General features: G+C 39.9%; 1 protein-coding gene across 2 annotated transcripts in view; it reads left to right on the top strand.

Moving 5' to 3' along the window:
- Nucleotides 1-16,623, top strand: part of ARMC2 (armadillo repeat containing 2) — a 58,939-nt gene extending 42,316 nt beyond the window's left edge. Inside the window, exons 13-20 of one of the 2 annotated variants that reach the window (XR_006414404.1) lie at nucleotides 207-306; nucleotides 6,716-7,028; nucleotides 8,772-8,894; nucleotides 11,435-11,548; nucleotides 12,107-12,239; nucleotides 12,439-12,599; nucleotides 13,800-14,033; nucleotides 16,484-16,623. Coding sequence is in view for 1 of the 2 variants with exons in the window: in XM_044426834.1 (XP_044282769.1) it covers nucleotides 207-306; nucleotides 6,716-7,028; nucleotides 8,772-8,894; nucleotides 11,435-11,548; nucleotides 12,107-12,239; nucleotides 12,439-12,599; nucleotides 16,484-16,602 (1,063 nt within the window). In the remaining variant the exon portion in view is untranslated. The remainder of the gene's footprint in view (nucleotides 1-206; nucleotides 307-6,715; nucleotides 7,029-8,771; nucleotides 8,895-11,434; nucleotides 11,549-12,106; nucleotides 12,240-12,438; nucleotides 12,600-13,799; nucleotides 14,034-16,483) is intronic. The other variant, XM_044426834.1, reaches the window with a different exon arrangement.
- Nucleotides 16,624-16,823: the final 200 nt, after the last annotated feature.

The following is a 16,823-nucleotide window of genomic DNA, read 5'->3' as shown; positions in this document are numbered from 1 at the left end:
GTAACTCATTCATTGCAGTTCTCAGTAAAGTTACCCATAAAGTTAAAGGTATTTTTACTGAACTGCACTAGAGGATAGGTAGGATACTGACTTTTCAAAGTGTGCCCTGAAAAATATTTAAAAGCAAAATGAATTAATTGCCTTGGGTGGGGGAAACTTACATTAAAATACCCTACTTATATATGTTATTATTTTTAAATATACAGCAAACTTTCTTCCTTCAATGACTGCTGTACAGCTTTGGCAGATTGCTCCAGATGTTACATCTTATTTTTAGCCCTGCTAAACAAACACCCAAAGAAGCAGGTCAGTTTTTTCATCTCCCGCTTTTTATATTTTAATCCTCTGATGTGTCTGTGGTATCATATGCATGTAAGCCCATTTTCAGTGACCCACTTTCATGTGCATTTTACAAGATAGACATTTTAAATGTTGACAAGTTTTTCTTAGTAGTGAATTATTGAAATGGACTTAGTTTAGATTAAAGTTCAAGACAACATAAAGGAGAGACTATTGATTAACTTGCCCCTTCTTAGCACACAGATGAGTAATTTTTTTGAATATTTATATATTTTTTTCTCGGATACTTCGCATCAGGGATGATCAGCATAAACCCTTTGTGCTATAGCTGGCTGGCCTAGGCTTTCTGAATACAAAGCCTGCTGCTGAGCAAAGCTAGATAAGCTGGGAAGGAAACAGTGTATGCTTTGCATTGCTCACCCTTCGCTTCAAATCGGGACTGGAGAACTTCAGGCCTGGGAACTGCATTTGAATCTCCTGGGCTCCCAATTTGGCCCTTCTTCAAACCATAGATTGTTTGACGATTTCCTGGCTTTTGTTCTTCCTCCACATAACCCCCATCCCAAAAGCTTTAAATGCCCCTACTAAGGCTTAGTTTCTGGCAGTAAGAGTACACTGAGCACAGTATGCTACTGGTTTTGTGCTTTGGTGCTTGGCTGCACCCCTTTTCCCTTTGGCTCCAATTACCACTGAAAATTCATAAGAAGAAGAATAACAAGGACAAAGTAAATGAGATCTTCAATGGACAGTTGTATATATAGCTAAAAAAGAAGAAAACGGCAGGCAACAGGGGCTGTTCTGGATTGGCACCCTGTAGGGATGTGTGAGGAATCCAGTTTAAGGGTGGGAATCCATTGGATTTCCACAGCAGCTCCCTGGACTCTGGCCTACTTTCTCCATTCCCTAAACCCACCTCACATGAAGCATTTACATGGGTGTCCAACAAGAAGTAAGTTCGAACAGAGTTCTGCTTCTGCAGATGTGGCTTGTGGGTTTGCATACTTTGCACAAAGAATTACTTCATGTTTATATTTTGTGCAAAAAAAATTACACAGCATATGTCTTGCAGAAAGAATGATGTGCTTTGCATACTTTGCAAATTAATCTGCTAGTGTTCCTGAGCGTTTGCAGACTTGATCTCAGCTTGGCTCACTTCCAGGTCAGTGCCAAGCATGAGAAAGAAGTCTGGTGGGAAGAAAGCTGGATCTGACCTGCTACTCACATTGGAAGCTCCTATTCACATGAGAAATGTTGTGTTACCAAAATAACAAATAACACGTTTGTGCCCTTGAAGAAAGTTGTCCCCCACATAATTTTGGGAAATGTATGCTTCCTTAAAGTTTCTTATTTTTTTAGAACTTTTTTGAAACCTGCCTCTGTGTGTGTGTGTGTGTGTACTCACGCACACACATGCATGTGTGCACATATGCATTTGATTATTGAATCATAGCCTAACTCATCGTTCAATCTCTTAAATATTATGGTACAAATGCTTATGTATCATAACTGATATTTTGGAATGACTAAACTGAGTAAGGAAAATAACCTTTTAAAAATAATTGTTCATCATATTGAATGAAATAACATGGGCTCTGGACTTGGCTCACTGAACACATTTCGGTTGAAAAGTTTTACCTTTTCAAGTTTAGTTTAGGAAGCTGGGCAGCCACTCCCCTGGCAGTCAGTTTAATACTACTTGAGACCAAGGAGGTGCTTCCTGCCTTTGAAGATGTGTCCCTCTAGCACTTACCATGCAATCCTACATATGTCTATACAGATGAGAGCTCCACAGAATGAAATTTATTTTCAGAAAAATGTTTAGGATTTAAGCCTTAGAGAATAATAAAAGTTAAGGTAAAGGTTTCCCTTTGACATTAAAGTCCAGTCATGTCTGACTCTAGGGGGTGGTCCTCATCTCCGTTTCCTAGTCAAAGGAGCCAGCGTTTGTCCGTAGACCGTTTCCATGGTCATGTGGCCAGCATGACTAAACACTGAAATGCATGGAATGCTGTTATCTTCCCACTGAGGCGGTACCTTTTTATCTACTTGCATTTGCATGCTTTCAAACTGCAAGGTTGGCAGGAGCTGGGACGGAGCAACGGGAACTCACCCCGTAGTGTAGATTTGACCCGGCGACCTTTCGATCGACCACCCGGCAGCATAGCGGTTTAAACCATGCCCCAAGAATAATACTTCATAGATAAACAGAAATATGTTTACTATTTAGATCTCTGGGGGAAATACAGGAAATGCTTATTAATTTCAGAAGAAGACTAACATATTGAAATGTCTATTGTAATGCAAACAAAAAGAAATGGGCTCATAGTTTAAGTGGTAATGATTTACAAGGACCAAATCTTTATCTAAATCTTCTAAGAGAACTCAAGATGTGGAATATTTTTTTAAAAAATTCTCTACCAGTAAGTGATCTAAAAGAATTCCTAAAGTCAATATACCAGTTAATCTCACTTCATAATCATCTGTTTATTTGTGTACCATTTTTAATGGTTAACTATGTACAATGTGAAGTACAACAAGATGACTTGGTTGTCAAACATATTTGTGGAAACTATAGTGAGGATAGTCTGGTAAACCAGACTATGCTAATAGGCAACCTTCATACAAATTAATTAAATAAATAAATCCACATGGATAAATACCCAAAATATTGAGGGGATAAAATGGTACATACTAATTCAGGATCCTAACTAGATAATCCTTGACATTTCCCTAACATAGAAGGTGGGCAGTTGGCTTGTGCCTAAGCAGAACTCAGTAGAAACTAATGGATTTTATCCGCAGTGACAAGGAGTTGTAGCTGGTGTCCTAAGAATTATTTGTACGAAGGCCCTTTTTTTTACTGAATTAATTACATGGAGCATGACCAGCAAGACCAAAATGATGTATGAACAACTATTTTGTGGTATTTTACATCCCATTAGTTTCAGCGGAACATATTTCCTAGTAAATGTGTTCTGTCACATTTTCAATATATATAGCTTTACCTTTTAAAATGAGACAGTTATAATGCTTAATACTAAGAGGCAAAAGAAGCTACCTCAGATATATACAAATTCCCAAGGGTATCTCTGTAGTGACTGAGCCAAAAGACAACCATGGGTTCCCCTGGCTAATGTGGTTGCACCAGGCTGGACTCCTCCGTGTTTGACATTGCAGCACTGTAAACATTTGAGGGACTTATCTCAGTGTAGGTACATCTAGAACTATGGCGCCAATGTTTTAGGATAGATAGTCTCAAAATCAGCTTTAATACAGGAAGCACATGTTCTGCTACATGTATAGGGTAACACATGTTTTTATACTTTAGAATAAGTCAGAACAATTCAACCCCAGCTTACATTATTTATTAATGCTCACTTATCTAGTTAAGAGTAAATCGCAAACATTCACTATATTTCATACTTCAGAAGTCACTTTGTCATTTCTTTTATATTGACTGCATAGTTTTAAGGTAGGGAAATTAGAGGTAAATGGTACAGCACGTATCTGACTCAAGTGTTCATAACTGTGCTGGATTGCATCTGTCTTTTCTTTTGATTGACTGATAAAAAGGAAAATTAAATCCCACTAATATGAATATGAACCATACAGGAAGCCATTTGAGTTGCCCTACTCAGTCAAATCTACAGACTTCATCTTATTCAAATCCAATACAAAGAAATCTCACTTTTGCAAATTGTAGCAGGTCTTTGCCAATCCTAAAGGCCAAGTAATCCAGTTGCTGGCATTACAGTGCAGACGCCCTGGCAGAAGTCATACCATGGCCAAACAGCCCCACTTGGCAACCCTGTTGACTAGTAAACTGTCCAGTTGCTGAACAGTGAAGAATCCTATTGCTGGGAATGAGTAATTAGTGTACAGTCAGCAACAAAAAAGCAAGAGATTCCTTTAGAATCTCTGCCCAGGCAAAGTGGAAAGGACCAAAAGAGATATACTCGAGAGGAAAAGAAATACACTGCAGTGGTATTGGTGCTAAGATCAACTCTCCCAGGAAGTGGTTTAGGCAAGGCCACAGAGGAGGTTGCGTCAAGGTTTTCCTTAAACAGTTCTAATCTAATAAATAGTACAGGTGCTAGGCTATAGGTTTCTCCAGAGCAGAGGACAGATCTGACACAATCACCAGGAAAGCACAGAGACTGTGCTCTTCAAAGAACCAGGTGGGCAACTTAGCGCTAAGTTAGCTAGACTAGATTTGCTATTTATTTGTCATTTACCATGGAATTGTCACTTTAAAGTGCTGAATGCTTTTGGTAAGTGATTAGCCTTTTTGGACCTTTTACTTTTTCCTGAACCCTTAATACATCATTTCCTCATTTCTCACCAAAGCCCAGACTATGTGTTTGGGGTGAAAAGGGAGAGGTTTAGAAGAGGGTGCACCATGCTATTCGTCATATTCGCATTCCTTTCACACCCAGTTTGCATGCACTGTGTTGAAAAAAAACATGTAATCTAGCTGTAGTTCCCCAAGGACTAAATGAAGCCCAGCACAAGAGACTTCAGGGGGATCTCTAGACAAGGGTTCCGAGGAACTGAGTGCTGCTGGAGCCTCACTTTGAGATTGGGTTTGTTTTACTCTTGGTAGTGGCAGGTGGTACCAGCATCGGTGCTGCTGCGCCAGGTCTTGCACTCAACAGCTGGGATTCCTGCAAGTCCCAGCCAGGCCACCACACTACCACAGCTAGTTACCCATGATGTGTCAGGCATACCAGGTCATTGACTTCACTCAGTTGTCTTACCACCCACAGAAGTGTGTATTCAGCTTCAGGCCACCAGTTATGATTGGTCAGGCACACAGTGCCCCAGTCTGGTAATGTTGCAGCTTTTCATAACTGAACTGAGGTAACCTGAGATGTTATTGGCTCTCTGAGTCCATACCATAACCTTGTGTGAAAAATGGAGAAACTTACAGTACTTAATTAAATTTAAATCTGTCAATACAAAGAGAAGCATGGTATTACTGGTAATTTCTTTTTGGGTGGTGATGGGGAACTGTAGGTGGGGAAAAATCACAACATATATCAGCCTAGCTGTATCATGCTTGTTTGCATTGTATATTCATCTGATCTATTATTTGCATGACGTACGTTTTTATGTTGATGAAAGTCACAAATATTACATATTAGAATAAATGAGTTGTTATGCCTTACCTCAACAGAAAATGTGTACCTCATGGCTCTAAAGTTTTTATAGTGCCAGGCATTAAATAGTTTTACAAGTGTTGCAAATTAGGCAGAGAGACAGAAAGGGACATAAATAGGGTGTGAAATCTATTCAAAAAATAGATTTCCCCTCCAGTCTATGTTGTTTTTTCCATTTTCAGCAGAAGCAGCCAAAAACTTAAGGTTTTTGAAAACTGTTCTTGAACCAGTGGACAGATCAATACTACAAACGTATGCTGCTTTTATATCATTCAACTAGCATATCACTATAATTATTTTCCCTAAAAATCCTGGAAATTGTAAATGATGAAGGTGCTGAAAATTCTGTATAACACATTTCCAATCCTCTCTGTCAAACTGTGTTTCCCAGGTGAGTGTAGGGATGGGGATTGACCATAAGACAGTTTTCACTGTCCACATCTATATCACAGATGTGGACAGTGAAGACCAAAGCTGGAAAAATGATTGATAGAGAGTAGACATGTGAACAAGCCACTATGATTACATTGTAAATCTTATCTCTGCAATCATAAATAATTTTACTTAAACCTTCTGTTGAGCCTGTTCCTAAATGTGTGAGCCTAACATTGTACCAAGTTGCTTTTTGAAAATATTGCTAGGCAATCTGTGTTTCTATAAGAGTATAATCCTATTGGAATGCCCATAAGCTCATAAATGGGGAGGCTTTTGGGCATCCATTTCAGAACAAGCAGACATGATCTTGGTCTCCCTGTCCTCCCACTCTGCGTTTTTATCAGATAGGCTTTTTTGCCCATCTAGCAGGATCACCTCGGAGCAGAGGAGACTGGAGTGGCTGCAGGACATCAAAGTACCCCCATTTACACCCCTTTGAGGTTATTTTCCTGACCTTAGAGAGCAACTGGAGGGCTTCTTTCCACACCAGCTGCTATGGAGAAGGGTGGACCTCTGAGTCCTGGCTCCAAGAACAGAGCATAGCCTTGCAATTTTCTAACCTTGCTGTTGGAAATCTGAAAAATCCTAGGGCCTTCCAAAGCTGTTGCAGATCCATGGGATCATTCATTAAATTACTTGATGTTATGTCTATGCTAAAAATGGGACAGAAAGGAAATGGTTTTATTTTGTGTGTTTAATGCAACGATTGTATGTTGTGTATTCCTTCATCTTGAAGTACAGAAGATCTGAATAGAAATAACCCATTTTTTCACAAATTAGTTGCTTTAACAGCAGGGTTATTTACTTTTTTTTAATTCCAGGATTTAGTCATCCGAATCATTTTCATTCTTGGCAATTTAACAGCGAAGAACAATCAGGCTCGAGAAGAATTTTTTGAGATGCAAGGAAGTATTAATACCTTGATAACGTTATTCCAAACTCATTGTGAAGCTGACTCTAATAGTAAATTGTGGAAAAATGACAGTGAATTAAAAAATCACAAGCATCCTTCTGAAGAAGAAGATGTCCTCATCAAACTTATAAGAGTGATTGCCAATTTGTCCATTCATCCTAGAGTAGGTGCAAGTCTAGCAACTAACCATCACATTGTGGCATTACTTATTACAGTACTAGGTAAGAACTGTTTTGAATTGTATCATCTGTAGATAAGGAAACATTCATGCTTGAGTTTCCCATAGTGAAATAACCTAAAGTAAGCTAAAACATAGCCTAACCTAAAACTTAAAGTCCTTAAATTAAGTAACTTACATAAAGCTAAAGTACTGAAATCAATTGGCTAACAAATGCCATGCTTTTCACACAAAAACACAGGGATTCCAGAGTGATTTACATAGATTAAGAATAGATCACAAACTAAAAGTCATGACAAAAAAGGAAAAGGTATTGAGAGGGTGGAGGAAAAAAGCAAAATCCAGGCAGATCTTACTTTTGGAGTTTTTGTAGAGAAGAATAGAACTCCCTGCACCTGTTACTTTGCTGGCTAATGTATGTAGCTGCCTTTACCATGCTGTTTATTCTGCAGGGATGGGGGCAGCCTCCAAGTGGCCTTTGGTTCTCTGGCCAATGGATAATGTGTTGTAAATATGGAATACACAGAGCTGGCCATACAGCCAAGTTCTCTGAGCATTCTTTTCCCCCACAAAAGCTTTGTCCGCTGTCATGGATTGTCATCCCCACCTACAGCTTAAGTTGCTGCTGTCCCCCATACTACATGCCGGCAATTCCCTTTTGTCACCCCCTGTAAGCCAAAGCAATTGGACTTTGTCTGCTGATTGCCTTTCCTAAAGCTCAAGAATTTCTTCTGGAAACTAAAATTGCCCACGTAACAGCTTGTAGTCTCTCATGAAAACCAGGCAATCCTATCTATCTATCTATCTATCTATCTATCTATCTATCTATCTATCTATCTATCCATCCATCCATCCATCCATCCATCTATCGGCCTTTTCCTGCTTGCTGGAAAAACAAGGCTGAACATAGTCTGGAGTTCATGTACCATGAAACCCATCACTAACACTATGCTCCTTTACACAATTATGTGGAATTTAGTTTTTGGTTAGTGCATTTAAAATTGTAGTAGCTTTGTCTATAATATTATGCAGCAAATAAAAAGGAACACAAGCTATAAAGATATAATCTGTGCATAAATTGTAAGGCTGTACTATAATCTGTGCATTCCATGTGGTTTATTTAATTGCAACTCTTACGTCAGGCCTGTGAGGGAAGTAACTGTTATGCTCTGTATTGCAGATGGGAGGTTGAAGCTGAGGAGACCTGCCTAAAATCACCTGTTTAGATTTGAACTGGGGCTTCCTTATATGCATCAAGTCCTTTAACCTGCTATGTTACACTAACTCTCTGTTGTTGACATGAAGCAGAATTGCTGGGCTCCACAAAAGCCATTAATCCACTTGATTCTACATTCTATGACTATACTAGAAGTCTAAATATATGTAAATCTGAGATCCTATTTAGACAAGCGTTATCAAGTGATCGGTAATTATAAATAGGGTTTGGTGTTGACATCTCTTTGAAGTGTCTCTCCTCTCCCCCGCAAAATTTTCACAAGTGGTGCTGCATATCATTTATTAAGATGGTAATGTGAAAATACTAAGTTTCTAGCGAGAGGAATAAGCACATATGCATTCCTAGTTGGAAAAACAGTTGTGATTAAAGAATTTTGGAATAGCACAAAACAACTTGATTGAAATCAAGAACAGGTGTTTGCAGAACTTTTCCTCATGTTTTCTTTTATATAGTCTTTGGTGTGTTTTGTGGTATAGTCTGAAGTTGTGATGAGCTTCACAGATTGCCAATGCTTTGACAAATGTCATGTTTTCTTTTCTAAATCACCAGAATACAAATCAGTTGAAGAATGTGAAGAGCTGGTTATTAATACTACTGCAACAATCAATAATTTATCATTTTACCAAGTGAAGAATTCTGTAATCCGGGAGAAGAAATCATATATTGCAGAGTGTAAGGATTTTAAAAAATCAGTTTTGTCTCAGCTTTCTACTTTGTAATAGAAACATTTCCCATGAATATGAAACAATCAAGAAATAACGGCAGCATTAACAGAAAGTGGTGCTATTAACCTTCTCAATTTTTCAGATTATTCTGTAATAGTTGTTAAAGCTTACTTCCACAAGTAAAATTCTTTTGGAGGATGCCCTACTTACCCTTAAAGATGAAGACAGTTTGTGAACTAATTGGGCTGTGGAATGGTCAGTTAACTTCTTTCATTCTGCTGTCATCTGTCTGCATTTGCAACTTGGCTGCCACTAAAAATGGTCAAGAAACATAAATCTTAATTCAAAGTTGCCCTTTCATTTTCAGATGGGATAATTATGACATCACATGGGAAGCTTGAAGTAAAAAGCTCAAAAATATTAGATGAGCAGTCATTAACATCAATCTTCCCATATTCTGTTTCTAGCCTTAGAATATTTTTATTTATTTATTTATAAAATTTGTATGCCGTCCAATTACTAACGTCTCTGGGTGGCTAACAGCATAAATAAATTGACAACCCACTCTGGCTGCAATTAATAAAATACAATAATAAAATTCGATATTAAAACTTACTAAAATATTGATCGAATAATAAGGTTTTAACCTCATGCCAAAAACCATATAATGATGGTGCCAGGTGGACCTCTCTAGGGAGCGCATTCCATAGTCGGGGCGCCACCGCAGAGAAGGTCCTCCTCTGGATACTCTGTCTCTTAACATCTTTCACAGAGGGTTCCCGGAGGAGGGCTTCTGTTGCCAATCTTGTGGGAGGGCAAATATTTGCTTGAATTTATCATATCCTAAGTATTTTATTTTAGTAATTGGAGCCATATTTAAAGAATAATTGGAAACTGTTCTAGAATAGTTACATGAATAGAGAAGCAAGAAAGAAAATACCAAGGCTTCTAGTCAATGTACAGGGAGAGAGGTCACGGTCAGCAAGGACTAAAATAGTGGTGTTTTGGTGTATAGGTAATTTTTGTGAAAGGAGTGTCAGGTGAATGTTGGGATCAGAGGTAGAAGACAAGAAGTCAAGAAACTGGAAGTAAACAGCTTGTTCCAGGCCTCAGTGTTCTGAGGCCAGGATAGGAGGGAGCTTGAATGATCATTGGAAAGATAGGATGGGTCTAGGACTTTTTCTGCCTTTTATTTTTTTAAGAATAGGAGAATCAGGAAGGAACCAGTTTGAAGAAAGATGTTGCTTATAATACTGGTGAGGACAGAAGCACAATCAAGAGTCAGGAGAGGCTGAGATCAAGGGGCACATGAAGGGTTGGGATAGGATAAAAAAGCAGACCGAGGTATGTGTGCGGCAGGGAGAGAATATCAGAAGTTTATATACCTGCATACACACCAACATGCTACTAGTGAATCTTATGATTTATCCTTTGTACTTAGGTCATTTAAACAAAGATCCAAAAGATATGGGAAAGTGTGGTGTCTGATCAAAAGGGCTGGTTTCAGTGGACTGCTTGTGAGGACGGATATTGTCATTAGGTTCTGCCATATGCAATGTACAATTGCAATGTATGTCTGAACTTGGAACTTAAAATGTCGTAGTGTGTAGCACATCTGAGGTCAATGCAACCTTCTTGTCTAGAGAACCATCTGACAATGTTTAAAGGCACGTCCTGCTGCGAGGAAAGACCTTGAAAATAGCAGAAGATATTTTGTGTCCAAAGCATAACTCCTGCAGAGCAGACCTCATGAGGAGGTCTGCCCTGCTAGCTTAATAGGCATAAGTAAAATTTGCATGTCTAATAGCCATACATCCATATGTTGATATGGCCATGAATAAAGACAAAGTAGCTTTATTTTTAGCAGTACCTCTAAGGATTGCTGTTCTCTAACTCATGAGCACATTTGAAAATTTGAGAAACTGCCCTGGACATAAAATGGCTGCTGTAGGTGGGCACGGCTAGTCACAAAGGAAAAATAATCTGCCCAGAGGCATTAATGGGAAATCAAGATGGCAGCAACTAGAGGGTCTATCTTTGTTTTGAGGCAATGCCAGCTGTCAGTTATAATAAATAAAAACTGGGGGGAGTAGGTTGTCTCGATGGGCACCAAAGAACATGTCTGTCAGCACCATGTTGCCTGTCCCTACCCTAATTCTATTCCCTTACAGACAACATTGATAGTTCCTTTCTTTCTAGTCTGATTTGGAATACAAGATAAATGCTACTACCTCCATGCATTTTTCCTGAACCCAGCAATTTTAACTGCTCCCCTGATATAATTTTCATTTTATCGTAGAGACCATCTTCTTTCCTTTTCATTTAAAGCTTTTGCTCATCCCTTGCACATACTTTGAAAATAGTCATTTTCCTATCCACATTCAGTTTGCTTTGTGTTGGTTGGTAGCTGTTAGCTACAATGGCACCTTCATATTCAAAGGAACTATACTCCTGCATACCAATTGGAATTTTTTGGTGTAACAGAAAGAGATCTGGTTTCTTGAACAGCAATAATGCATCTTTTTCCACTTTTCTGCTAACCATCAGTGCTTTTAAAACTCCTAATGAGCAGCAATATGGATGGAATTCTGGAGGCTATTCGAGTCTTTGGTAATCTTTCTCAATACCAAGAAATTTGTGACTTCATTATACAGCGAAAGGGTGAGTTACTATCCCATTAAGTGATCAAGCCATATAGACTAGAACTAGACTTGTAAGTGGAGTGTTGTTTGTTCATATTTTAAAAGTCCGAGATTGATAATGTGATCTACACAGTAAGGGTGTGATTTTGAAAGCATATGGACTTCTGCACAAGAGGGTTCAGTTCCAGATGCACTCACCATAGTCCTTAGGATTAAAATCTGAGGTAGTCTCCTTCTTTGGCCCCCTAAGCTTGAAGGGCATTCTAACGTTATCAGATTAGGTAATTTCAGTTAGAGGGTTAGCAACAGCGAAGTGTAGCTGATTAGTAAAATACATTTTACTATATTTGCTATACTGAAGGGTAACTCAAGTTTTATTCCAGTGTTTTTCAACATTAGACACCTATGAGTATCTCCTTTGGAGCAGCAGTGCAATATTTCAGTAATGCACCAGATACCATTTCTAGATAGTTATAAGTGCTTCAAACTCTGCACATAACTTGTCTAATGAATACTGTACAGATGCTTCAAGACAAATTTGTTCTCTGACATAGTGGCTCCTTCTTGTACTCTCTAGTGTACAAGTTCATGATTGCATTGCTTGATGCTAAACACCAAGACATCTGCTTTTCGGCCTGTGGAGTTCTTCTCAACCTTACTGTGGATAAAAGCAGGCGTAGTATACTGAATGAAGGAGGAGGAATCAAAAAGTGAGTTCAAAAAGTGATCATGAATAGACACTAAAGGATAAAATGCCTGATTTTTGTGAAATTAGCATTGTGGGGAGGGGAGAAATAGGAGTCCAGCATATATTTTTTTTCCTACAAGATTCTATATATTCAAGTTTGCTGACTTTTAATGACAGCTACAAAACTGTTTATTTTAACTTTCCCCCCATTAATACAAAAGGTTAATCGATTGTTTGAAAGACTTTGGGCCAACAGACTGGCAGCTGGCTTGTTTGATATGCAAAACTTTGTGGAACTACAGTGAGAACATTACTAGTGCTGAGTCCTGCTTTGCAGAGGATGATGCAAACACCCTGGTGATTCTCCTTGCATCATTTTTAGGTAAGCTGAAAAGCCAGTCTCACTATGCGTCCTTGATGACTGGAATAAAAACAAGGAGTGTTCAGTAACTGCCTTATACCAGGACAGACTCTTTTGTCCATCTAGCACAGTACTGCCTGCTCTGATGGCAGTGGCTTTCTTAGAATATTTTTTACAGTTCTGGTTATTCCCTCTCAAAAATGTATCAGACTTTAGACATAAGATGGCTACCACATCTTCCCTATGAAAAGCTGGATGGAAGAGAGTCTAAGCAAGGGTCATGGTGGAAGTTAAGAAAATCATGAAAATCATAGAGGGAAAGAGAATATTTTCTTTCTTCTCTTATACTATTAAAAAATTCTGGCCTTCTTACTTACCTAGTGAAGTAACCTCGGAACAGATGAAAGTATTTCTTAGAACACATAGCTCTTCATGGTCTCTGGGCTGTGTGGCTGTGCAGAGCCTCATTCAGGAAACCTTGCTAGCTAAGCAATCTAGGCGTGAATTCCTTCTTTCAAGCCCAGTATGCATGTCCCCCAGCATCTTCCTACCCTTTCCCTCAGTTCCTTTTCAACAGCCATTCTGGTAGCCTTGAAGGAAACTTCTCTTGTCCCTAACTTTTGTTCATCTTCTTATCTTTCAAGATTAAGCTTTCAAGAACTAATATGTTCTAATATGAGGTAATAACCACTTTAAAGTCAAAATCGATTCTGTTCAGTGGACCTACACCCTCTCAAAGTGCTATACCTCTAGCACAGGGCTCTCAAACTCAACTTACCTGGGGGCCGCTGGAAGTAGCGTCTGGGTGAGGCTGGGCCGCATCAAGTATTCCACCACGGCGGTGGTGGTGGGCCACTCATCCCGCATCGCTCCCGCAGGCCGGTCCGGGCACCGCCGGCGCTTTGAAGGCCGCAGGGCCCCTCCCCCGTGCCCCACCCGTCCAGGCACTTGGCCCGCGGGCCGCGAGTTTGAGACCTCTGGTCTAGCAGATCCACCTTACAAACCTGCTTAAAAACTAATGGAGGCAGACACAGTCCCAGACAGGTGATCTTCCTTCTTCTCTGCCAGCCCCTCTCCACTTGCAGAATCTTGTTCCCCTGATTTGCACTCCATCACCATCTTGAAAGCTTTCAGTGATGCTTCATGCCCTTATAATGGAACTCTTTGAATCATGCAACAACATATTTATGGCTCGTCTTCATGTTCCTCAATGCAATAAAGGTCTGGTGAATTTTGTGCCATACAAATATATCCTGCTACATGATCTTCCATATGGACAAGGTTGTCCTCCTTCTGGAGTTGGTGTCTGAAGAAATAAAAAGATGATGGCAGCCCGATCTCAGGTGGAAGTGAGTTCCACAGTTGGGGAACTATAATGGAGAAGGCCCTTCTCCTTGCCATCTCCCCTTTTACTCCATTAGGGGAAGGGCCTCAGATGGCAACGGCAGTGATCAGGTTGGTACATACGGAGACAGCCTTAGTCTAAGTCTCCCTTAGATAGTCTTGACATTATGGTGACAAGAACAAAGGGCTGCCTATATCAGTGCAGTGATTAGTGTTCTGGATTGTTCAAACAGGCTGGTCTACCATGTGCCAGTAGTAGAACTCTTGGATCAGTTAAGCGCCCATTCCATACAAGGAATGAGCGCCACTGTTGCATTTGGGAGAGGTGCCCTCTTACCAATTTGTGCCATGCTGCAATGGAGGCAAAGCTGTCTACTTTTATCTGGCATTACAAGCTAGATGTACACTCCTGAGCTGACTGCTTTTTTGGCTGAACAGTCTTTGCTTCAATATTGCAGTAATGACATCACCCCATCTCCAGTGAGTTACTTAGCTTGTTACTTGCCCATATGTGTGATGCACAGAGACTGCAAAGGAGAAAGCCAGGTTGCTTAACCTTCAACTGTGACTCTTAAGTGATAGTATGTACATCCACCCAGGAGCCCTACTATGATGTCGAACTTGAACTTGAGGACTGGAACCAAAATCTGTTTCTCTCTTACTGTTACACCTGTGCTGATGTTAGTACTGAACTACTCCTTTGGTTTTCAGGCCACATTTGGTAGTTTCAGAGAAACTGGAGCTGGCATGAATCCATGGGATAGATGTATATTGGGACAGTAGGAGAGGGGGTTCCCAGCTCAATTTCTCAGCTAGAGATGTTTTCTGAAGGGAGGCTCCATATAGGTGCAGATACGTAAATACATAGTGGACCACTCAAAGAACAACAGTTACACATATGCAACCCATCTTTATTTAGGGAATCTGCCCAAGACATGGTAATGGACAGTGGGCTCTAAATGGAGATTAGAGAAATTCATGGGGTATAGCTCTAGTTAACAGCTATTCACTGTAATGGTGTCATCTTTTTCAGAAGAATATGCCTTTGAGTATCAGTAGTAGCTATTGCTGTTGTAGTTGTTGTTATGTTAATTTTTATACCACCCCTTAGCCATAAAAAGCTATCAGGGCAGGTTACAAAATAGATGAAAGCAATATACAAGATCCAATAAAATACAATATGAATGTACAAGAATTCATATTGAACAGAATCAGAACTACATGAGGCAATACATACAATTTACATAATTTATAAAATTCCTAAAGCAATAACAGCAATACAAAATAATTCAACAATTCATTATCATCATGTAGCCTAGAACTGCAAACCACCCACCCAACTGGCCAACAGCCAGTCTCAAGCCCAAGCAAGCATTGAACGGGAAGTAATGGGTAATGCCCGTTAACCACTGCTCTGGACCACCACCCAGAAATAGGCCAGCGTGATAGGAATGTCTTTTTCAGAGTAGCCACCTACAAATGGCCACAGCTGGTGCACCACTGCTCTCCTCTTGTTCTCAGTATTTAACCAGGTTAGTCCCTGCCACCGACTGATCTGGCACTGCATCTGGATGGTCCATGGGGTGAGGATCTCTCTGGCCAGCTGGACAGGCAGACTGCAGAAACAGGCCAGTGTGATGGGAGGGGCTGCCTCAGAGTAGCTGCCTGGAGGCAGCCACGGCTGGCACACCCCCACTCTGCTGCTCTCCCCTCCCTCTCCTAGCACTCCTCCACGTCAGTCCCTACCACCGACTGACCTGGGGCTGAGACTTGATGGTCCATGAAGCGAGGGTCTCTCTGGCCAGGCTGTTGGTGGAGATTAAACAGAGATGCAGCAGGACGCTGTGAGGTCCTTACAATGCCATGTTAGAATATTGTAGAAGTTTTTAAACAGTGAGCACCTCATAACCACTGCAGACTTTTTAACATTAATCTTGGCTATTGCAATGCTACTGCCAGCAACCCCACTGGAGGGGAGGAGAGCTTGAACTTGGGACCAGATCACAAATGGCCACAAGAGATAACTCTATGCATACTGGTAGAATCATAACACTTATAATTGCTTTATCCTTGAAATTTGGGTTGGTACTTGTTCTGGTAGACACAACAGAAACTGCACTGTTTAGATATGCTATTTCCTTGCTTGACTACATAAAGCCCATTGTGAGATAGTCCAGTGACTTGGCTGAGCAATATATGCAGAGGAACTGAATGCTTGATAGCCTAAACCCTAAGGTTAAAAGAATGAACTTGTACATATTTCATGTTGAGCTGTCCAGATATAAAGCCAGGACCTAGTTCACGTGCCACTGCAGGAGCTACGAGAAACTTTCCATGTGTTAGTACTCAGCTAGCTTCAACTTTTGCAGCTCACACATGCAGAATGTGCCACTCATATTGGCACTATTCTTGCTCCTTAGCTGTGCATACTAGAAACAAAGTCCTTTATATAGTAGCCAAAGTACACAGCCAGCTTTTACACAGATAGTTATGTGAATAACTTTTTAAGCACATAATTGTTTTAATATGGACTGATACGTACTTTACTTCTCTTACTGCAGATGAAGAATTAGCGCTGGATTACAATATTGACAGTGATTTAAGAGATTATCACAAACTTTATTGGGAAACGGAGTTCAAACCTGTGGCACAGAAACTTCTTCAGAGAATTCAAAATTAAAACACTTTTCCTTAAATCCTTCATCATTACTTCATTTTGAGGTGGGTGTTGTACATACCCATATAAAGACATTTCAGCAGCTATTTATGCAAAGCATTTCATCGTGCCGTTTCCATGGAAAATGACTTTATAAAAGATTCTTTACAAATAGCTTGTACATTCATCATAGAATACTTATTTGCAGTGGCATTTAAGGTTATGAAAATAAACTGGCTGCATCT

This window comes from Varanus komodoensis, unplaced genomic scaffold, assembly GCF_004798865.1.
Source record: "Varanus komodoensis strain SLA01 unplaced genomic scaffold, ASM479886v1 scaffold1, whole genome shotgun sequence".
NCBI lineage: Eukaryota > Metazoa > Chordata > Lepidosauria > Squamata > Varanidae > Varanus > Varanus komodoensis.
Note: the sequence above shows the minus strand (reverse complement) of the source record. Positions and strands in the feature narration are given on the sequence as shown.